This window comes from Aquarana catesbeiana, linkage group LG03 (genome assembly GCF_042186555.1).
Source record: "Aquarana catesbeiana isolate 2022-GZ linkage group LG03, ASM4218655v1, whole genome shotgun sequence".
NCBI classification, from domain to species: Eukaryota; Metazoa; Chordata; class Amphibia; order Anura; family Ranidae; genus Aquarana; species Aquarana catesbeiana.
This window is the reverse complement of record NC_133326.1, coordinates 96,784,246-96,809,426: the sequence shown is the minus strand read 5'-3', so window position 1 is coordinate 96,809,426 and position 25,181 is coordinate 96,784,246. Positions and strand designations below refer to the sequence as shown.

General features: G+C 43.5%; 1 protein-coding gene across 14 annotated transcripts in view; it reads right to left on the bottom strand.

Annotated features, from left to right (window-relative positions):
• TJP1 (tight junction protein 1) overlaps positions 1–25,181 on the bottom strand; it is a 730,896-nt gene that overhangs the window by 118,978 nt on the left and 586,737 nt on the right. For all 14 annotated transcript variants that reach the window (XM_073618845.1, XM_073618846.1, XM_073618851.1 and 11 more), the window contains one exon: positions 3,408–3,532. In XM_073618845.1, the coding sequence (XP_073474946.1) occupies positions 3,408–3,532 (125 nt within the window). The remainder of the gene's footprint in view (positions 1–3,407; positions 3,533–25,181) is intronic.

The window sequence follows — 25,181 nt, the reverse complement described above, 5'->3', positions numbered from 1 at the left end:
AGACTTAAAGGCAGAGATTCAAAGACTGAGGTGTTAGAAACAATGATATATGTAAGACAAAGCAGAAGAAAGTATCCCAGAGGAGTGCATGATGCCTTATGTTAAACACAGCAGGGGAAATGTAATGATATGGAGCTGACTTGGTGCTGGTAAAGTGGGCATGTTACACAGGAACCAAGAAATGAAGTGAACCATAAAGCGCCCTAATATCTGGCTGTAAATCCCACCCCCACCCCCGCATCCCTGACGCCCTAATCTTCCAGCAGAAGAGTTAATAGAACTAAGGGGCTAATCTCCCTCCATCCTCGACGCCCTAATCTTCCAGCAGAAGGGTTAATAGAACTAGGGGGCTTTCATAGGCAGTTATCAAGAGAGCCTGACTATGCCTACCCTTTCTGTCCATCTACTCCATTCATAAAAGCTGTACTACACCTTTTATGAATAAAACACAAGCTATGAATAGAAGGGGTGGATCTTTCAGTCATCCGCTGTCCTCCATTCATAGAAGCTGTAGTTAGTATAAATTCTATAAATGGAAAAGCAAGATTGAAAGGGCAGGCATAATCGGGTTCTCTTGATGAGTCTGACAATCTCTCAGTTCTATTAACCTCCATGCCACAAGGTTACGGTATCGTGAAGAGAGGCATGGACAGAGAAGGATTTCTACTAAACATAAGAAGCACCAGCACAAGGATTACATCCTACTGACTGTAAGTTATGTCCCTTGTGTTGATATTTCTGCAATTATTTTGGCTGCACGTGGACTTTAAAGATATTACTGTGGCTTCCTATTTTTTAATCGACTAGCCAGCACAATCAACAGTATCAACCATATCAAAAACATGGAGGGAACACCCTCTTCATAACAGAACAGAAACATGCATTACAAGAGTTGCACCTCCGAGATGAGCTACAAAAGTCATACATTTTAAATTTAAATACATCATAAATTTTAAATTCTGCCTATGATATACCTCCGAGGGTGCCAGCCCTTGGATTCACACCAGGAAACCTAAGCCCCAGACTCTATAGTTCTGTAAGCTGGCTTCCTTGCACTAAACAGGGTAGAGATAACTGACCCGGAAAGTCCACGTTTCTTCAAAATGTGGGTTTCAATAGCCAAGCCATTAAGTTTAGAGACCGTACGGTAAGATGGAATATCGGTATCTGTGAGAGCAGATCTGGCCATAGTGGGAGGGACCATGGGCCCTCCACTGCCATCTGTATGATTTCTGCATAACATGACCTTCTGGATCATGCTGGTGCCACCAGAATTACTGTCTTTCTTACCAGCTTGATCCTGCAAAGAAGTCAAGGCAGCAACTGAATAGGGGGGAATGCATAGATCAGTGAGAACTGATCCCATGGGGTCACCAACGCATCCATTCCGCATGCGATCCCCTGTTCTGGCCACAAAGTTTATTAACTTCATGTTGAACCTGGACACTAAAAGATCTACGTCCGGAGTCCCCCATCTTTGGCAAACAGCCAGAAATATGTCAGGGTAAAGAGACCATTCCGCTGGGAATAACTGCTGGCGACTCAAGTAGTCCGCCTGCCAATTCTCTTGTCCTGGACCGAAGACTGCTGATAGGCACGGAACATTCCTTTCTGTCCAAGTTAGAATATGGTTCACCTCTCTCTGCACTGAGAGACCTTTGGTGCCCCCTTGGTGATTGATATAGGCCACAGCTGTGGCATTGTTGGATTAAATCCTGACAGCACAATCCCGGTAACCTGAAAGTCCAGGTCTTTAGAGCCAGACGCACTGCCGGAATCTCTAGGATATTGATGGACAAGGTTAGGGGTAGCATGAAAGTAGAACGAACCATCTCCGTAAGAGATTGTATCAACGATTTCTAAGATTTGAGAGGCTGAAAAAAGGCTCATCTACCATTGTTTCCTCCGCAGAGGAATAGTCATCGGTTAGTTTTTCCTCCTGATCGACTGAGGGTAACACCTCATCCTGTGCCCACTGTTCCCCTTACAAAGGTTCTGAAGTGGGGGAGGGGGATATAGCACGCTTCCTATCCATCTGAATGGAGGATGCGATTAAAGCCGCTAATCTTTCTTCCAGACCCTGCAGGGAGGAGGAAAGGACATCTTCAATCACGTATACAGGGGCTGAGATGTGAGAAGCAGTTGCACCATCAATTTATTCCAAATGGCTCACTCTGGCTTGACATAACTGGTAATTCAGGCGAGGAGGAAAGCATGGAAATGAGGCACGGGATCCTAGCGCCTGGGGGTAAAACCTTTATGTGGTGTCTTTTTTGGTAGGTATAGTCCTAAGTACAAAAACAGGCACTATACAAATTGCACTTAAACGTTGAAAATAGTCATGACATTTAAAGCCTCTATAAAATTCAGCCTAATGCTGGGAAAAAGGTGTCGTTCCGGGATCAGGAATGTCAGTTTGCAACCCTCACATGTCCCCACAGCTCTTGTGTCCTTGTGTTGCAGGCTGCTTGTTTTCGCCTCGTCAGCCGAGGAGAGACTCGCGCTTAGGCCCCGCCCCCTCCGAGAAAAAATGTTGCCCCTTTTTACGTTTAAAATGTTCCCGCGCTTGTGCACTGCGTTTTCGGGTCCACCGACCCAAACATGGGGGGGGGGGGGCAGGAACCCATCCAGCAGCAGGCACAGACAACAATGAAATCAGCCACAGTAAAAACAATTAGCGGTATTAAGGCTCTGTGTCCCATGATGTATGATAAAGGAAGTGGTGTTTTGTAAGCCTTGTCTGCATAAGCCCTGAATGTAGACTGTATATGATCTGTATGATATAATATATCAGCTTGGGGGCTTCAACAGAGAAGTAACAGCACAAGCAAAACATGACAAACATTGCAGGGCAATCTGTAGCACTGTGCTATGGAAACAAGCTACCAAGTTGGCAAGGTGTGGAATATATAGCAAGCAAAGATCCAAAGTAAGACAGGCGGTTCACACGGCCGCAACCTGAAAGTTGGCATGACTTTGCCTGGCAACTTGGAGGCAACTTCAGGGAATGCCTGGGTAATCTTCCTGTAATGTCGGATCTAAATCACACCAATTAAGATAAGGATCAGTCTTGGAGGCAACTTCCATGAAAGTCTATGGGCAAAAGTTGGATAGAAGTCACATTGAAGTAGTACAGGAACCTTTTCTAAAGTCCGAGCGACTTCAGTACTGCTAATTAAGACAGCCATCATTGACTAAAATGGGATTTCACATGTCACGCAACTTGGGGTTTTACAAGTCGGAACCGAGCCTAAAAGGCCAATTATTTACAATATAATTAACAGTGTTCAACAATACTGAATATGAGCATTACATTGAAATAGGAGACTGACAAATCTAAAAAGTAAAAACTGGATTTTAAATAATTACCCAACAGGTATACATGTAACATAAAAGACAACACTTACTGCAGCAGGCCTTCAGCAGGTCCTCCTTTGAGAACATCAGAGATGACTATCGATGTTTCTCCACTCTGGAAATGAGGGTTGTCTCTACCTCCTGATATTGCGATCCCAAATCCAAATCCTGGGGCCTATGGGGGAAAAAAAAAAAAATTGTTTTCATCAAGGTTGCAATTTAATATGCAAGAAGCAAACAGCTGCAGTAGTGCTAGTCACCGTCATCTAAAGGAAGTGCTGTACAAGTCTTTTCCTTTAAGCCGAATTGATACATTCAGTTTATAATGCATATTCTAAGGGCTCTTTCACACGGGGCGGATCAGTGATGATCCGCCCCGTAAACACCCGCTTGCTCAGCGGGGATCGCTCCGCCGATCCCCGCTGAGCAGAAAGATGACAGGTCCATCGCTGCACGCTGTGCAGCTACGGACCTGTCAGAGCGCCGCTCTCCCCTATGGGGGGATCGGATGATGACGGACCGTAGTGTCCGTCGTCACCCGATCCGATCACGGATGGAAAAGTAGGTTTTTCCTCCGTTACACTTTTCGGATCGGAGCGGGGTCGGATGTCAGCGGACATGTCACCGCTGACATCCGACGCTCCATAGGGATACATGCATGTCCGTTTTTCATCCGAAAACGGAAGGATGAAAAACGGACATACGGATCCCTCGTGTGAAAGAGCCCTAACTCCACACATTAGGAATGATTAGCGTTTAAGGCCCGATTTGCATTGCTGCTACTTGTCCTGCGATAAAGTCGCATCCAATTAACGGCATTTGAACCATTCTAGTTGTTGTGACTCAAGTCACTCTGACTTAGAAAAAGGTTCCTGCACTACTTTGGAGCGACTTCATCACAACTTGCATTGTCAAATGCCAGCCACGATGAAGTCGAGTAGGGATGTCGGCTTCATAATTGCATGACTTTGAAACCACGCTGGTGAACCCTCACAACCCATTCAGTTTCAAATAGAAATGAAAGACAAAACACATACAGTGGGGACAGAAAGTATTCAGACCCCCCCCTAAAATTTTTTACTCTGTTATATTGCAGCTATTTGCTAAAATTATTTTAAGTTCATTGTTTTTCCTCATTAATGTACACACAGCACCCCATATTGACAGAAAAACACAGAATTGTTGACATTTTTGCAGATTTATTAAAAAAGAAAAACTGAAATATCACATGGTCCTAAGTATTCAGACCCTTTGCTCAGTATTTAGTAGAAGCCCCTTTTGATCTAATACAGCCATAAGTCTTTTTGGGAAAGATGCAACAAGTTTTTCACACCTGGATTTGGGGATCCTCTGCCATTCCTCCTTGCAGATCCTCTCCAGTTCTGTCAGGTTGGATGGTAAACGTTGGTGGACAGCCATTTTTAGGTCTCTCCAGAGATGCTCAATTGGGTTTAAGTCAGGGCTCTGGCTGGGCCATTCAAGAACAGTCACTGAGTTGTTGTGAAGCCACTCCTTCGTTATTTTAGCTGTGTGCTTAGGGTCATTGTCTTGTTGGAAGGTAAACCTTTGGCCCAGTCTGAGGTCCTGAGCACTCTGAAGAAGGTTTTCGTCCAGGCCTGTACTTGGCCGCATTCATCTTTCCCTCGATTGCAACCAGTTGTCCTGTCCCTGCAGCTGAAAAACACCCCCACAGAATGATGCTGCCACCACCATGCTTCACTGTTGGGACTGTATTGGACAGGTGATGAGCAGTGCCTGGTTTCCTCCACACATACCGCTTAGAATTAAGGCCAAAAAGTTCTATCTTGGTCTCATCAGACCAAAGAATCTTATTTCTCACCATCTTGGAGTCCTTCAGGTGTTTTTTTTAGCAAACTCCATTCTGGCTTTCATGTGTCTTGCACTGAGGAAAGGCTTCCGTAGGGCCACTCTGCCATAAAGCCCCGAGTGGTGGAGGGCTGCAGTGATGGTTGACTTTCTACAACTTTCTCCCATCTCCCGACTGCATCTCTGGAGCTCAGCCACAGTGATCTTTGGGTTCTTCTTTACCTCTCTCACCAAGGCTCTTCTCCACCGCTCAGTTTGGCCGGACGGCCAGCTCTAGGAAGGGTTCTGTTCGCCCCAAACTTCTTCCATTTAAGGATTTTGGAGACCACTGTGCTCTTAGGAACCTTAAGTGCAGCAGAAATTTTTTTGTAACCTTGGCCAGACCTGTGCCTTGCCACAATTCTGTCTGAATACTTTCCGTCCCCACTGTATGTGTACACATATATAACAATTATAAAAAAAAAGGGGGGGGGGAAATATTTATATTTAAAATATTTATAAGTGATCACATTCCCTCTGTCTTCAGCTGCATAAGAGCTGGGGGAGAAGAAACCCAGTACACTGATCTTCACAGTGAAAGGCTGTATGGGGGGAGGGGGGGTGATTGTCAGGACAAGTGTGAACAATGGAGAAGAGCAAGCTGAATTCCCAGCACAGCTTGAGAACTGACCACACTGTGCTGCCCTGCTTAGTGTGGTCAGTTTTTAATAGAAAAGCAGAGGGACTGACAGGATCACCAGGGATTTCACACAAAGGAAGCAAAACAAAGAGAAAAGGATACTTTCTCATACAAGTACATGGTATAGCCGGCACATATCAGGAATATATGTTTGGTTGACATACTCTATATAAAAAGGTAAAAACGTACAGTACATAGGTATATAAACGTACGTATATAGTTTGCGAAAGCAATGACCTGCATAACAGAACATATATATGGAGCTAGAATTATTTACTGCCATTTCTTCTTAGTAATACCCAGATATGTTCAATATGGCCACCTATTGAACTCTCAGCCCCTACATCATGCCCTGTATGACAACAGTCACCACCTTTCTAACAGTTCTGAGTCCCATTACTATCTGTGTATAGGAACCCCCCCCCCCCCCGTACATTCTGCTAGAATTTTCCTGCAAAGCACACTCTGTTGAAAGAAGGAATAGCACTTTCCACAGCTTAGTAATTGAACAGAATTAGCGTGGACCTCCTTAATTTAAACGGGGTTGCACCAAGTGTCAGCTCTGCATGCCTAGACTGAAAAAAAAAGTCCATTACGCCTGTGTTTGTCACAGTGTATTTTTCATTTAAAGTGATATTAAAGCTTAGTATTTTTTACATTAAAATAATAAACAGGTCATACATGTTATGCTTGCCTGCTCTGTGTAGTGGTTTTGCACAGAGCAGCCCCGATCCTTCTCTTCTCAGGTCCCCCACCGACGCTCCTGGCCCCTTCCTCCTGCCGAGTGCCCCCAGAGCAAGCAGCTTGCTCTGGGGGCACTCAGACAGGCTCGCTCATGAGCCGCTGCTCTGCATGTTCATTCACACACTAAGCTGCAGCTTGACACCACCCCTCTCTCTCTTCATTGGCTCCATGTACATAATTTTCTTCAAACTATATTCAGAACAAAAGGCCTGTACATGTACCTTTTTGTATACTATTCAGATTGAAGGAAAACTTTTTATTGAGACCCAATAGATACCTTTCCAACCTGTCAGCATGGGGCCTTGATTAAAAATTTGTAGGAAAGGTTCCCATGCTAGAAAGGAGAAATGGCAAGAAAGGCCGGGGCAGGATTTTGCTGCAAACACTGGGGGAAGGCACTGGAGTATGGAAGCCGTACAGGTGGAGCGAGGATAGAAAGACTGCATATTATAGCACAAAGGGGATACATACATATATACACACACATATATTAAATATATATATATATATATATATATATATATATATATATATATATACACACATATAAATATATATATATATATATATATATATATATATATATATATATATATATATATATATATATATATATATATATATATACACACACACACACACACACACAAGGTTATTTACTAAAGGCAAATCCACTTTGCACTGCAAGTGCAGTCGCTGTAGATCTGAGGGGGACATGCAAGGAAAATAAAAAAACAGCATTTTAGCTTAAACATGATTGGATGATAAAATCAGCAGAGCTTCCCCTCATTTCAGATCTACCCCTTAGATTTACAGCGACTGCACTTCCCAGTGCACTTGTAGTGCAAAGTGGATTTGCCTGTTGTAAATAAACCCCACAGTATTTCACAAAAGTGAGTACACCCCTCACATTTTTTAAATATCTTATATTGCATGTGACAACATTGAAGAAATGACACTTTGCTACAATGTAAAGTAGTGAGTGTACAGCTTGAATAACAGTGTACATTTTCTGTCCCCTCAAAATAACTCAACACTAATTAGTGCAATTAAGCCATTAATGTCTAAACAGCTGGCAAAAAAAGTGAGTACACCCCCCCTAAGTGAAAATGTCCAAATTGTGCCCAAAGTGTCAATATTTTGTGCCGCTATTATTTTCCAGCACTGCCTTAACCCTCTTGGTTTCATCAGGCCACAGGACATGGTTCCAGTATTCCATGTCCTTAGTCCGCTTGTCCTCAGCAAACTGTGGCTTTCTTGTGCATCTGGGACGACAGCCATGCAGACCAATTTGATGCAGTGTGCGGCGTATGGTCTGAGCACTGACAGACTAACCCCCCACCCCTTCAACCTTTGCAGCAATGCTGGCAGCACTCATATGTCTATTTCCCAAAGACAACCTCTGGATACAACACCGAGCACAGGCACTCAACCTCTTTGGTTGACCATGGCGAGGCCTGTTCTGAGTGGTACCTGTCCTGTTAAACCACTGCATGGTCTTGGCCACTATGCTGCAGTTCAGTTTCAGGGTCTTGGGAATCTTCTTATAGCCTAGGCCATCTTTATGTAGAGCAACCATTCTTTTTTCAGATCCTCAGAGAGTTCTTTGCCAAGAGGCGCCATGTTGAACTTCCAGTGACCAGTATGAGGGAGTGAGAGCGAGAACACCAAATTTAACACACCTGCTCCCCATTCACACCTGAGACCTTCTAACACTAACAAGTCACATGACACAGAGGAGGGAAAATGGCTAATTGGGCCCAATTTGGACATTTTCACTTAGGGGTGTACTCACTTTTGTTGCCAGCGGTTTAGACATTAATGGCTGTGTGTTGAGTTATTTTGAGGGGACAGAAAATTTACACTGTTATACAAGCTGTACACTCACTACTTTACATTGTAGCAAAATGTAATTTCTTCAGTGTTGTCACATGAAAAGATAATAAAATATTTAAAAAATGTGAGATACAGTAAAAAAATATACACACACACACACTTTCTACTTCATCTAATGTACTCCAAGGTAAAGTGGTTGTAAAGGCAGAAGTTTTTTTTTTTTTTTTTTATCGTAATGCATGCCATGCATTAAGATAAAAAACATTCAGTGTGCAACAGCCCCCTAATACTTACCTAAGCCCCATCTTTATCCAGTGATGTCCGCGAGTCCCTCAGCCAACCGGGATTCTCCCACCTGATTGGCTGAGAGACAGCAGTGACGCCATTGGCTCCAGCTGCTATCAGCTCCCATAGCAAGCTGCTTGCTCTAGGGGCACTTGACAGGAGGGAGGGGTCAGGAGCAGCGACGAGGGACCCGAGAAGAGGAGGAAGGAAAGAATACCATGTTTGCTATTTATTTTTTAAACAAGGCTTTACAATGAAATTTTAATATTCCTATCATACTGTTTTAATAATCACAATTTTTTTTTTTGCATTTAGGTTTTTGAATTTATAAAATCACAAAACAGAGGCCATCCAACTAGTGCAGTGTCAATAATTATTATCTACACACTCATTATACCAAGTATAGGTCCTGTACAGCAGGTATAATTTCTACATTATTTTGGTTGTGGTCCCTATAATGGGACGATTTTTTTGGCTTTAACCACTTAAAGACCAGACTCGTTTTGGATCTTAGGTGTTTACATGTTTAAAACAGTTTTTTTTGCTAGAAAATTGCTTAGAACCCCCAAACATTATATATTGTTTTTTTTCTAACACCCTAGAGAATAAAATAGCGTTCATTGCAATACTTTTTTTTTTTGCACCGTATTTGCGCAGCGGTCTTATAAGCGCACTTTTTTTGGAAAAAATTCACTTTTTTGAATAAAAAAAATAAGACAACAATAAAGTTAGCCCAATTTTTTTTATATTGTGAAATATAATGTTACGCCAAGTAAATTGATACCCAACATGTCACGCTTCGCTCGTGGAATGGCGTCAAACTTTTACCCTGAAAAATCTCCATAGGCAACGTTTAAAAAATTCTACAGGTTGCATGTTTTGCGTTACAGAGGAGGTCTAGGGCTAGAATTATTGCTCTCGCTCTACCGGTCGCGGTGACACCTCACATGTGTGGTTTGATCACCGTTTTCATATGCGGGCGCTACTCACGTAGGCGTTCGGTTCTGCGCGCGAGCTAGTCGGGACAGGGCGCTTTAAAATTTTTTTTTTTTCTTATTTATTTTACTTTATTTTATTTATTTTTTCACTGTTTTTTTTTTTTTTTTTAAATTGGATCACTTTTATTCCTATTACAAGGGATGTAAACATCCCTTGTAATAGAAAAAAGCATGACAGGTCCTCTTAAATATGAGATCTGGGGTCAAAAAGTCCTTAGATCTCATATTTAGACTTTAATGCAAAAAAAGTTGTTTAAAAAAAAAAAAAAAAAAAGACAAAAAAAATTGTGCCTTTAAGACAAGTGGGCGGAGCTGACGTCGCTTCAGCCAACCTATGGTATGGAGACGGGTGGGGGCCATCTTAGCCTCACTCGTCTCCATACTGAGGATGTGACAGGTTCCGATCGCCTCCGCCGCTACCGACGGCTCCGGTAAGCGGCGGAGGGCGCGGGAGAGCGGCGTGAGGGGGGGTGGCACCTCTCCCGCCGCCGATAACGGTGATCTCGCGGCGAACCCGCCGCAGAGACCACCATTATCGTGTACAGAACCGCCGGCCCTAAAGATGGATACCTCGGTTGTGGCAGCAGCTGCTGCCATTACCGAGATATTCATCTTCAAAGAAATGACGTATATATATACAGTGGCCGGTGGCTTTAAAAATAAATAAATAAATCAATCAATCAATACTAGTGGGTTCTGAGAGGAGTTTTTTAGCGTTTTTTCAATGGATCAAAAACGTCAAAAAGCGCTGATAAACGCTGAAAAAAAAACGCCACTGCAAAAACATTACAAAAAACTCACCACAAAGCTACTGGCATTTTTATAACGTTATTTTAACGTCCAACGTGCATGAGGCCTGGAACTATCTTCTTTGGGACCCCTGAAGCAGAAGGGAAACCCCAAACCCCCACGGGGGACCAGTATGGTGGTGGTGCCACTGAACCAGAGTATGGGGACTGGTTTTGTTCCTTTTCTTTTTTTTCCCCTCTTTGAATCACTTCTTACTTTTATTACAAACAACAAAAACAACGAAAACAACAACCCAGGCATGTACTGGGATAATAAAATAAAATAAAATAAAATAAAATAAAATAAAAAAAAAAAACACCCCTTGCCCCCCTGCTCCCATATTTCTATAAATATAGAAATCTAAATATCTGATCGCATATCTTTTCAAATTTCTCTGGGCAGCCTCTATGTAGAAAAGTATATTTTTCCTTAATTATGGTTTCCCTTACTTGTATCTTCCATTCTGCTCCTGTAGGTGGAAATGGTGATGTCCACTTTTGTGCTATAAGCTTACGAGTCTGAAATAGGCTCCTTGTTATTGATATTGTACATTCACCCGGAATCCCCGAGTCATCCAGGATACCCAGAAGACATCCCCCCCGGCTCTAGAGACATCCCAGTCCCAAAAACGTTGCTAATCATTAATACCACTTCATGCCAATAACGATGGAGTTTAGGACATCTCCACAGCATGTGTATTAAATTAGCAGGGCTCCCTTTACATCTGGGGCATTGGGCTGTACCTCTGCATTTCCATTTAAAACGTTTCTCTGGTGTGTAGTAAAATGAATAGTTGTGTTAAATTTTGTGTTGAGGAAAGGGATGCCAGGGGTGTTGCCGACAATGCCAGTGCCCACTGTTCATCCGAGATCGGTCCTATATCGCAAGACCAAGCTGACCTTCCTGGTATGTCCACAGCTCCTTTAGATTTATCATATAATATATCATGTCATTGTGATATCAAACTTTGCTTTGGAATATTATATTTGTTTCCTAATTCAGTAAAGTTTTTCATCACATCTTCCTGGAATAGTTGTACCATATACCTTAGTCCCTTGCGCCTCCATGTCTCAAACCATTCCAGTTTCATCAATTCCCTATAACTATTATTCCATATTGGGGTATATAATGTGTAGCACTTTATTTCCGCGATTTTTTTCATTTCCTGTCATACCTTATCAAACAACTTACCCGTAACAAATCTTTTGTCGGACAATTGATTTCTCGTCTCCAATAGAGAAATCAATGGGTAATCGTCATATACTGATAGTAGCAAACTCTGTACAGGAACAGAGTCTGATGACACTTCAGTCCACCAATAAAAGTGTTGTAATTGTGAGGCTAAAAAATATTTTTTTGGATGGGGGAATTGCCAATCCACCAGCTTCTTTGGTTAACATTAATGCTGTTAACTTTATGCGTGGTTGTTTTTTCTTCCAAATAAGTTCTCTAAAAAGATTCCATTTTTCTAAACCAGAACCAGAATACTGTGATCCATACGGGTGAGTTATTGAACACAAAGTAATTGTGGGGTCCAGATCATTTTAACAAGATTTGCTCTACCTATCACCGTCAATGGTAACTTACACCAGCTTCGGCATTTATCCTTAAATTTCACTAATAAGGGTTTAAAGATTCAGATTAATATAATCATTTACATTCTAGGATCTCTCTATCCCTAAATATCTCACTGTATGCTTAATTTGAATTTGGGAAGCTTAATTTAGTAGGTGTTTTTATCTCATCTAAAATGGTAGTAATACAGACTTGTCCCAGTTAATCTGAAAGCCTGAAAATAGCCCAAATATGGAGACAAGGCTCATAAGTTCTGTTAATGACTTTGAGGTATCCCCCCGGAAAATAAGAGTGTCATCTGCATAAAAGGGCCACTTTATCCTCTCTTCCTGCCCGTCTGAACCCAACTATTTCCTCGGATTGTCTAATAGCAAGGGCAAGAGGTTCCACTGCTATGGCAAACAGAGGGGACAGGGGGCAACCCTGCCTTGTCCCTCTAAACAGAATAAACGGCCTAGATAACGTATTCATTTAGGTTTGTGTTCCTTTGCTGAAGTAAGCTATTATGTTTTCTGGACTGTATGCATTTTCAAATAATGACTGTCACTTTTTTCCAAGTGGCTAGAGCTGATCCTGGGCTACCATGTGACAACCTGTATAATGAGATCAGTACGTCTATTCTGAAATTACTTTTCAAAGGACTTTGTGCAGTGTACCCTTACTTTCAAAGCCTTAAAATACAAGGAATAATAAATGAATTCCTGCAGAAGACTGGGCCTACACTGATGAAATGACATTGTATAAGGCTGGATTCACACCTATGCATTTTTAGTGCTTTTTGCATTTAGCAGATTTGCACTACAGTCCATGCACCATGGTTTCCTATGGAATACGTTCTATAGTGCAAATCTGCAAAATGCAAAACGCACTTAAAATGCATAGGTGTGAATCCAGCGTAAAAGCTTCATGTGTACCACTTAGGAGAACAGCCAAACTAAAATGGCTCATTTATACCACATACATTGGGCTGCATTGCCCATCACAGTCCCAACACAACAAGCAGCTGAAATCCATTTGTTTTGTAATAGTCTCAATTAAAACCAAAGCACCACGTGGGTATATGTAGGTGAACATGGAATATGCTGCACTTAAAAGCACTCAATCCCCATAATTAAGCTTCCGAGGGGCGGGGTAAAATATGTTGGGGGCGTGGCCTGACAAGAGCCCAGGCTGAGACTGCCATCTATTCCAATACCAGTAGGTCTGCAATGATGTGCGGCTTCATGGAAATTACCCTTTGCTGCACTTAAACGCAGCGCCAACATGCTGCAACACGTGAATGTGGTTGTAAACACTGCCATATACCCAGTGAAGGAACTACCCTCAGGTGATACACAGAGATGAAACTAATTCTCAAAACGTAGGTTGTGCGCGGTTATCTGAATTCTTCTCTAAATCCGTTCAAAGAGCTGAATTTATAAGCTTGTCTGTGATTTCAGAAGAAAAAAAAAAAAAAAAAAAAAAAAGGAGGGTGGAGAGCTAAAGTTACACTCTGCAGAGCTCAGTGATGAGAGGTCTGAGAGCTGATTGGAGGGAAGAAACACACCCCCCCTCCACACAGCACACTGAACAGAGCTGAGTCTGTTAATCTGCTGGCGGTCCCTCCCCTGTCACGTTTTTCTCTTGGCGTCAGGAAAACTTGTCAAAAATGATTCATGCTGATAACAGAAGGAACAAAGCAGCAACCAGAGATGACACTTAGGCCCCTTTCACATTTATACGACTTCAAAGTTGCGTGATTTTACCGCGATTTCGTCGCGATTTGCTGCGATTTTACCGCGATTTGGGAGCAGTACTACTTTGTACGACTTTGCCACATTTTTGGCATTAACAAATGAAAACATACAGTAGTTGGTATGAATCAGAAGGCGGAACTCCACACCAAGTTTTAAATAAAAAAACTGGCGTGGGTTCCCCCCCAGGGGCATACCAGGTCCTTAGGTCTGGTATGGATTGTAAGGGGAACCCCCTACGCCGAAAAATTGGTGTGGGGGTCCCCCCAAAATCCATACCAGACCCTTATCCGAGCAAGCAGCCCGGCCGGTCAGGAATGGGGGTGGGGACGAGCGAGCGCCCCCCCCCCCCCGGATGTTACCAGTCCGCATGCCCTCAACCGGGTGATGAAAACGCCCCCTTATGACAGCACAGTCCCAGCATGCCCCGGGACAGTGACCTCATAAGGGGGCGGGGTCACCGCCTATATAAGTCCATTGCGGAGCGTTCAGAGACCATTCCAGCTGGAGAGAGCGTCGTGTCAACATCTCTGGAAGAAAAGAAGGCAGAAGGCAGAAGTCCGGGCCACCGCTAGCAATTGAGCTGCAGAAGATAGCGGAGGAGCCGGCAGAAGATCAGGACACCGGGAGGAGACGCCGGAGAGACCCCCGAAGTCGGAAGAGGACCCCGGAGCTGCCTAATAAATTACTTTAAAAACCTGTGTACTGTGTTTTTTATTGACACTTTTTTCCCTAGGTGAATGGGTAGGGGTACCATGTACCCCATGCTCATTCACATAGGGTGGGGGGCCGGGATCTGGGGGCCCCCTAATTAAAGGGGGCTCCCGGATTCTGATAAGCCCCCCGCCCGCAGACCCCGACAACCAACGGCCAGGGTTATCGGGAAGAGGCCCTTGTCCTCATCAACATGGGGACAAGGTGCTTTGGGGTGGGGGGGCCGCAGGGCGCCCCCCCATGCCCCAAAGCATCCACCCCACCATGTTGAGGGCATGCGGCCTGGTACGGTCCAGGAGGGGAGGGGGGGGGGGGCGCTCGCTCGTCCCCACCCCCATTCCTGACCGGCCGGGCTGCGTGCTCGGAGAAGGGTCTGGTATGGATTTTGGGGGGGACCCCATGCCGATTTTTCGGCGTAGGGGGTGCCCCTTAGATCCATACCAGACCTAAGGGCCTGGTATGCCCCTGGGGGGGGACCCACGCCGGTTTTTTCATTTAAAACTTGGCGCGGCGTTCCCCCTCAGGATTCATACCAGACAGCTGTCAGCACTGCCTGTCGCTCATCGCGAAAGGAAAAAAAAGTTTTCCTTTCCCGATCAGCGAGCCAGGCTTGTGCTTACAAAGTCGTACTGAAATCCTGTCTATATTATTCAGGCACGATTTGCATGCTACTTTGAGGGTTTAACATTGAGGTCTATGGAGTACAACTCGCATAGAAGTTGGACCAAAGTAGTGCAGGGACTACTTTCAAGTCGGCACGACTTAAAGTCGTGCCAATATGAATGGTAGTCATTGAAAATCATGGAGAATGACTTGTCATACGATTTTGCAGTACAAAATCGTGGGACAAGTCGTATAAGTGTGAAAGGGGCCTTAGGCTGCTTACACACTGAGGCGCTTTACAGGTGCTATATCGCTAAAACTATGTTTTCAGACTGGAGCGGTGCGCTGGCAGGACGGAAAAAAAAAAAGTTTTGCAAGCAGCATCTTTGCAGCGCTGTAGGAGCGATGTATACACCACTTCTAAAGCTCCCCTGCCCACCGAAATCAATGGGTAGCGCCGCCGAATCGCTGGCAAAATGCCGCTGCAGCAGCACTTTATGGGAAGTTTTAACCCTTTTTTGGCCGCTAGCGGGGGTTAAAAGCCGAAAACCCCAGCAAAAACGAAGGTAAAGCACCACTAAAAATAGCGGCGTTTTACCGCCGATGCCCCCAACGCCCCAGTGTGAAAGTAGCTTTAGTACTCTTAAGTGAGACTAGTACACACTATAGAGGGATATGCTTTGTTCATATTTTTATGTGGGGGGTTTACAACCACTTTAAAAAGGGAGAAAAAAAGATTTGGCTTCTACCATGAGGAAAAAAATAAATCCAACGCAAATGTTTTTTTTTCTAAAATGCACATCAACCCAAGTGTGTGTAAACACAAGCTAAACGCAATGCAAATAAATCCAGCCACAACTACTGTATTTAATGGGCATATAACATGCACTTTTTTTCCTCTGAAAACAGGGGGCAAATCACGGGTGCGTGTTATACGCTGACAGCATACCTCGGAGGGGAACAAACGCCACCAGAATTCACGAGCCGTCATCTCCTGTTTACGTGGCTCTCTCAAATCCCACATCACACACAGTCCCGCTATCACAGGAGCTGGTCCAATGCCAATGGTGGAGTCGGGACTGTGTGTGTGTGAGAGCCGAGTAAACAGGAGATGACGGCTTGGTGATTTCCTGCACTGTCCAGGCTGCATCGATGGTGAGGCTACAGATGAGCATTGAGGCTAAAAAGGGGCATTGATCAGGCTGCATTGATTAGATGGGCATTGATCACGCTGCATATAAGACGATAAATACGGTAATTAGATGGTTAATGGTGAAATTAAACCAAGGCTAGACCAATAAAAATGATACAAATGCACAAAAAGTCCAAACACTCCTGCTCCTCCTTTCTATTTTCCTAATAAATATATATTTTTATCATAAGAAATGTAAACCCTTTTTAAACTATACAGGGAAAATGCAAATACTGTGACAGACAATATTTTGGACTGGTTGTTCTTTGCAATATAGTACAGCTTGCAAAATGATTCCTTCCTCGTGTCAAACTCCTGGCACTTCTAATAAGGGTAAACATATTCTGTAGCCTCCAAGTTAATCACACATTGGCATCTGGACTATTCCTTGTGACTAACCCACTGCAAGAATTAGGTTCACACGCTGGCTGCTAATCCTACATTGGCCAGACCTTTCATGCTGTGCAGCTTACTCACATCTAACGGATGCTACAAACAACAAGCCGGGAAAGTCACATCTCGCTAAATGATTATTTACTGGCTGTAGCAGGCCACCCAGGAGTAGAACACAATATATTCCATAGAATACAAGTGACCAGTCCTATATAGCTATAGCTCTACTCTTCACAACCCACCTGTCTAAGGCCGGCCATAGATGGTGCAAATTACTTTCCTGCAATCACGGGTTGTAGGAAAGAAATTTCCACTATTCCCCCCATCAACACAGAGTGCGGACAGGGGAATCCCTCCTGCCGAGACATTGTGTTTTTCTGTGGGCGGGGGGGAGGGTTTGGGGAAGCCGTCCCTGCAGGGACAGTGACTATTGCTAGTGGCTAGAACAGCCACTAGTAATAATCGCAAGAAAATCCAGCAGGCTGGTTGCAGCAACGTTGATTGATTCAGATACATTCAGCTGCCCGTACACGGTTCGAATCTCAGCCTTTGCGACATGAATTATAACTAATGGGGCTGCTGTGCAAAACCAAAGCTTGTGTGAACGAACCCTAAGGCCAGCCATAGACTATTCAAATCTCTGCAGGAACCGCTTTTTTCAACTTTTGTTGCAGATTCCTACCTCATGTTATTCTGAAAAAATAGCTGCTTGTTCCTCTGTATCTAAATGCAGAGTGAATTTGAATGAGAATGATTTTATAATTATCAATCAGCTGCTGAACTTGCAGGGTTCTAATGAGGAAAGTGGCTAGGTCTGCATTCCTTTAGATGTGATAAAAATGATATTTTTTTGTTGCAGGAGATGCCCAAAAGCTGACCTTTATCTTAGTGCAGACTTCTGGGAAAATCAGGAAATGACATATCTGGGGGGGACATTCTGTAAACCATCTGTGTACAGAACGCCTCCAGGTAGCCATATTGCATTACATTTTACAGAAAACTGACAGCAATAAGGGTTGCACCAAATGGCAATTTTGGTGCCGAAACTGAAAATGCATGATGCACTTTGCCGAAAATGACAGTTTTTAAAAAATATTTATATACAATTGTATTATTCAACTTTTTAATTATTATCATCAATTTAAATATGAATTTATTGTTGGCCACTTTAAGTGCAAGAAAGGTCAAGAAAAATGCAGTCTGCAGTCTCTAACCATCTCTTGTATCATGTCTGCAATCTCTTACTTAAACTTAAACACACTGCTAATAGTATTAGCAAAATTTCCCATTCGGTGCACCCCTAGCAGACATGATACAAGAGATCAAAGAATGCCAACCGCAGCCTCGCCAGACGCAGCCTCGCCAGACCTGTGATCTCCGGCTGTGTCACGGAAGTGGATTTGAATTTCCCAGCTGCAGTAACAATGTCTCACCTCCTGTGATCACGTCACACCAATTCAATATCCCGCCATTGGATCAGTATGCCGTCTATCACAGGAGACAGGACATTGTTACTGCAGCCACCCGGACAATTCAGCTCCAAGACACACAGAGATCACAAGTCTGCGAGGAGATGGGCGGCACCCAGGGTGGACCCGCCCCCTTTTCGGCTCTATTGACGGCATTTTTCTTCTTTCGGCCGTATGCCAAAAATCACAGTTTTCAGCTGATAATTTTTGGCAGCTGAGATTTCGGTGCACCACTAATGACAATATGACTTGTGTCACAGTTGTACGTTATTTTTTTTAATTGCCATTTTTTCCTACAAAAGTTACCCTTTAAATCATTTCTTACTGTGTGTTTCTGCCTCCTTGTAACATCTGCTAAAAGCTCCACATCAGTTTAGTGGGAACAAGCAGTACGAGTTAGTAGCGGTCATGTGTACTGCTCTATGCACACCACACAGTCCACCCCAAATTGGCTACGTTCCTATGTACAGCGAGGACCATAGAGAATGAACGTAGCCGCCCTCCAACAGGAAGTCACATCACAGCAGCAAAAAAGAAATTTGGAGACCTGGAGGTGGCTGAGAGTAACAGAAGGAACGTTTTCCAAGTTTAGAATACATACTTGAATGGAATTTTCTTTTTTCAAACCAGAGTTTAGTGTCACTTTAAGGTGGCCAGGTCACAGCTTCCGTAAAGTCAGTTTCCCACACACTATCAAATAACTTCTGCCAGTGGGGTCAGACGAGGCGATGTGTACGCAGGGAAATGAACGGGATTTTAGCAGAACACTCAGCAAAGTGCAGAAATCATCCTACTATACCATATACTGGTCCTAGCAATATTATCTATTATAGGTATAACAGTATGACTGCTTTGTTATGCTCAGAGTATATAATACCAGTCTTATTCTATTCCTTTTGAAGTGTATGTCTGGGGGAAAACATATCCATACATATCTTCAATACATGCACACTTCAACATGTTTTGGATCCAAGTACAAATAATCCAAGGATAGAAAGTGTGTAACTGGCAGGATCACCAAGTGAAAAAAAGCAAAGAAAACTAATGCAGCCACCACTTCTAAATAGGGTGGCACCGATCCTGGTACTCGTACTAAGCATTTGTACTCGGGCAAATGCTTTGATACCTGAAACTGATACCTTTGCGGTACAAACTGAGTCCATAGAAATTGTATAGGCTCAAATCGCACAAGAATGCGGTGCGATTCCTGTCCGAATTGCGAGCAATTTCCCCCACCGGTCCTGTGTGAACCCAGGCTCATCATATTGACATCACCCTGGGTTTACACAGTAGCGGTGCTGGAAAATGCTTGCGATTCGGACAGGAATCACACTGTATTCCTGTTCAAATTTCATGCAATTCTTTGCAGTGCCATTTGAGACCATTCATTTTCTATGGGTTCAAATCGCACCGTAAAAAGTAGCGGTACTCGGTGTCGGCTTGACTTGAACGGAAAGTATCAGTACTCGCAGGTAGAAAACAGATGTGGATGCAACCCTACTTCTAAGGACTGGTAAGCCTCAATACAGTTTTGTTGTTGGGTTTAAATACATATTGAGTCCAGAATTGATCCAACCCTGTGCCCATCTGCAGCAGCACTGCTCTTTCTCCCTGGTCTCACAGAACAGACAGATAGCAGCAGGGGACATTGGCTGCTGCTGCTGTCAAATACAGTGAGGAGGAAGTGAGGGACAAGCCATGCTTTGTGAATCAATGGATGCACACAGCCCAGCAGTTTGCCATGGTGTCAGACACAGAAGAAAACGGAGCTGAGATTGCTGGTGGTGAATATCAGAAGAGGAGGTTCGGGGCAATACCAAGGCACAAAGCAGGTAAACAAATATAAACCTTATTTTTTTTATTAGTATAGGGTAAAATAAAGCAGCTTTTAGAATTTCTTTAAAGCTAAACTTCAGGCACAATCCCTTTCATTTAAATATATTCCTCAATAGCCACAAAGAATATAACTCCACTTTATGTGCACTACATACTTTTACAAGGTAATATATGGGATTGTAAAGGCAACAGTCACATTGCCACTGCCCTCGACATGGCCTGTGCAGAGAGCAGAGCTGTGGAAAGGGCTCATCAGGCTCCACCCACTACAGGCTGGCTGCAGAAAACTACAGGAGGGGCGGAGACAAGACCAATCGCCCTGCACAAAGACAGTGAGCAGCAGTGGCCAGTCTATTACAGGGAGCTCTGCACAGAAGCATTTTACAATGATTACTGCACAGATCTGAAAGAAATGCACAAACCTCATCTCCCACAACACTGTGTATTCTGTGAATGGTGAATGGGAATTCATAAAAGGTTGTCATGTACACTATTTAGAACAAGTATACACTATAAATGGATAAGCTTTGTTCATATTTCATGTCTGAGAATTACAACCAATTTAAAGCGTTACCATGCCCAGGACCCTGCATTCACTATATCTGGTCTCCCACAGTACATGGAAAATGGAAATGCAATTATTTTAGTAAATATATACTGCAAAATACATTTCTCATCGACAGTATATAACAGTCTTGTGACTTCTATCAGTGTCTGGTTAAAGCTTGTAGGAGGAGTTTTCCCGTCTACTGGACAGTGCCAATTGGCCCTTTGCTGATCACTTGCATTCCCAAGAAAAAAAAAAAAACACCTCTAGCAATACACACCAAATTGAGCATGTGCAGAGTGCCCCCAAGGCTCTGTACTATCAGGAGATTGATATTTACTTCATATACAGGGCAGCTACACAGGGGTCCCTGTGCGTCTTTGGCTCCGAATTCAGGCAAAAATTTGGCCCCAATTGTCCCTGAAATGGAGAACAGGGACGACCCCTGCTGTGAGCCACACCTGAATTAAGTGTGAACCCAGCCTAAGAGCACAAAGTGCATTTATCTCTATTATGTTCGTTCCTCTGCTGTCAGCACAAATCACTTCTGACAAATTTTCCTGACACCAAGAGAAGAATGGTGACAGTGGTGGGACGTCCAGCTGATTGACAGCCTCAACTCTGTTCCTGTGTGTTGAGTTAAGGGGAGTGTGTTCCTTCCCTCCAATCAGCTCACAGAGCTCTCCTGACTATGCTCTACAGAGTGTAACTTCAGCTCTCTGCCCTGTTTTCTGACAGCTCAGAGAAGCTTTATAAATTCTGGACTTTGAACAGATGTAGAGAAGACTGCAGATAAACAAGTAGAACTTATGTAGGAGGGTTTGTTTCATCTCTGTGTATAACCTGAGGCCTGTCACTTCACTGGGCATGTGGAAGGGTTTACAACCCCTTTTAAGGAAACTTTCGCCAGAAAAGTGATGTTGGGGCTGCTTTTAATTCCCCTATTGAGTTCTGTGAATAGAGAAGGGGAGAGATCGGGCAGCTAAAATGTGACTCTCACTTCCCTGTATGAGAGCTGCCGTGGGCTGAAGTACAGAGATACAAAGCAGCAGTTTGGATGTGGGATGAGACGAATTGAAAGGTAATTTTGTCTTTACATACCACAAGTCACAAAAATCTGGAGTTGCACTTTTACTATGTCTACAACTACCTATATAGTTCTATGCAGGTTGTGTAGTGCTGGCTCTTAGATCTGGGTGAAATCTGTCCACATCTGACATACCTGTCATAGTGAAAAGCAGGCAAATGACTGTATTGATCTTTGTAGTACATGTCAGGGCACTGACACTTGAACTGAAGAATACCTGACCCCTTCCCAAAATATTACTAAATTATATGTTTACATCCAGTACTTGTACCTTTATTGACCTGGATTGATTAAATCAAACCTGGAAATGACTCAGTGCAACAGTGCAGCTTTGATCCATCATATAAGGTTCTCACTGACCACAGAGGCTGTACTGTATATATAGCCCCCACCCCAACACTCATACAGTGCTCTCCCCCCTCACACAGTTACCAGATATAGACTGGTCAGACATCCCTATGTACAGCCTGGGCCTAGGATTCAAGGAACTGTGTACAAGGATAAAAGGGGCGCTTTGAAGACTAATGCCACGTACACACGGGCGGACTTTGACGGACTGGTCCGGCGGACTTTGACGGACTTTGGAATGAACGGACTTGCCTACACAAGATCAACCAAAGTCCGACGGATTCGTACGTGATGACGTACAACCAGACTAAAATAAGGAAGTTCATAGCCAGTAGCCAATAGCTGCCCTAGCGTCGGTTTTTGTCCGTCGGACTAGTATACAGACAAGCGGACTTTTCGACCGGACTCGTCGGAAAGATTTGAAACATGTTTTATTTTTAGGACCATCGGACTTTCGGGGAAATAAAAGTCAGCTGGAGCCCACACACTGTCGAATTGTCCGACAGAGTCCGGTCCGCCAGACCTAGTCTGTCAAAAAGTCCGCCCGTGTGTACGTGGCATAAGGCTGGTCATACATGTAGAGAATTTCGACTTGCAGTGCGAACGACTAATCGTCGCTCGATAGCGACTTGTCCACTAACTGATCACATAAAATCGTTTCCATGATCGAAAGTGATCAGTCAAGAACAATAACATATTGGTTTTTTTCGTTTTGAATATAACATACACATATACACTTTGGTTGAAACGGTAAAAGGTTTTCCTTTGGAACCATCAACATTAGCCGGGCCTACTGTCGAAATCAATGGTAAAGTTGAAACCACTAACAGCACCAATGTCAAAACGGTGTTTTGGAAAATGACCAGTTTCAGCTGAAATTCTACAGGTTTATGGCCAGCATAAGGCTACATGTACACTAGTCTACACTGGCAGCTCCTAAACTTGAGTTTAGGAGCTTTTGGTGTTTATTTGCCAAAGCTCCTGAACGCAACTCCATAAAAGCCTAAGGGGTTGATTTACTAAAGGCAAATTCACTGTGCACTACAAGTGCACTTGGAAGTGCCGTCGCTGTAGATCTGAGGGGAAGATCTGCTGATTTCTATCATCCAATCATGTGAGAGCTAAAATGTTGTTTTTTTTTTTTTTAATTGTCCTTGCACGTCCCCCTCAGATCTACAGCAACTGCACTTGCCTTTAGTAAATAACCCCCTATATGTCCATGTACACATACAGCCGTGAATGAGAATGACACAAATATTACATTTTCACAAAGTCTGCTACCTCAGTTTTTATCATGCCAATTTGCATATACTCCAGAATGTTATGAAGAGTGATCAGATGAATTGCAAAGTCCCCCTTTGCCATGAAAATGAACTTAATCCCATAAAAAAACATTTCCACTGCATTTGTGAAGAAGGCTTCTGGGTGCCCAAGAAAGTCCACCAAGCGCCAGGACCATCTAATACAGTCGGGGCACCACCAGTGCAAAGCTTGCCCAGGAATGGCAGCAGGCAGGTGTGAGTGCATCTGCTTGCAAAGTGAGGCAAAGATTTTGGAGGACACGCAGCGACCTTTCACCACTGGGCATACGCAATACATCCGGCACTACTGCACATGCATCGGCAGGTGTATATCAGATCCGTTCGTGGTGTGAAAACAACACAGCTGTGAAGGATCTGATCACTGGCACTTTTTGAAATTCTCCAGAGGAGGTAAGATGGACACACAGGACACGATTCTTTGTGGTTTCCTGATCTACCACCTCTTTACATCCCATACAGGCGTACCTCCTGGGCAGGGGATTCATGGGAACTCTCCCAGTCATTTCTATGGGATTGTTAAACAGGGGACATCGTCCTGTGTAGAATCTATGTATATTTTCTATCCAGGTATGTATGCCTTGTGTATATACAATCATGTGTAATTTTATTTGGTGCCAGACTTTAAATATGAGATATTATCATACTCCGCTTTACATTTCAGATCAGTTGAGATCTGACTTTTTCTTTGTGGCCTTCCTCCCCCTTTTTTGGACCTTTGTTGGGATATCTATACTTCCTGTGGGGTTATCTGAGATTGAGTCTTATCCATCCATCCTCTGTTACATGGGGCCTAAGGGCTCCTATACCTATGCACAATTTATTGATACTATTGGTTAGGGCTGGGGAAAAAAAATCGATTTAAATCTTGAATCGAGTTGAAAGGTCAAATCGATTCAAAGTTTAAACAAATCTTTTTTTTAGATTTTTTTTTTTTTCACCGCACCGGTCCTGAGGTGCTGCAGGCATGAGTTTTTAGGCAAGGCCACGGCTTCGGCCGGACGCCACAGACTAAGCCGAAGCCGCGGCCTCGCCTAAAAACTCATGCCCGCAGCGCCTCAGGACCGCCGCTGACATTGCGCCGGTCCTGAGGATCTGCGGGCAAGGAGTTTTTAGGTGAGGCCGCAGCTTCGGCCTAGTCTGCGAGGCTGGACGCCGCGGACTAGGCCGAAGCCACGGCCTCGCCTAAAAGCTCATGCCCGCAGCGCCTCAGGACCGGCGCGATTTCCAAAGGAAAAAAAAAAAAAAAATTGATTCAAATCGTGAATCGAGTTTTTTTTTTTTTAAGAGAATCGAAGATTTTTTTTTAAAAGAAAGTCTCCCAGCCCTACTATTGGTACGGGATATGCATTGCCATTTATGTGCTTTTCATGCCTTACATTGCTGTTCATGTTATCTCTATATTAATATATAGGTTTTCTTGATAGACATTTTGCTCCGTTTGTAAAAAAAAAAAAAAACCCCTGAAGAGGGGATCAAGCCGGAAATGTCAGGTTCATCAGAGATGTCATAAATGTCTGTATATGTATCACAATTACTTCATGTTTATGCTTTTGTGCATTCCTGTCTATACGACAAGGTTTTTAAAGGATTATACCATATTTTTTGTAATAAAACACTTTTTATATTAATATTTGGCGTTTTTGGTCACTTTCAAAATCCCATTTCCCAAGGAGGTTTGTGTTTTTTCTAGATTATCGGGTTGTGGTTACCTAACACACGATCCTGCAGAATTTATTTACAAGATTTTGGAGGATGGCCTGGTGTCAAGAAGGGCAGCAAAGAAGCCACTTCTCTCCAGGAAAAACATCAGGGACAGACTGATATTTTGCAAAAGGTACAGGGATTGG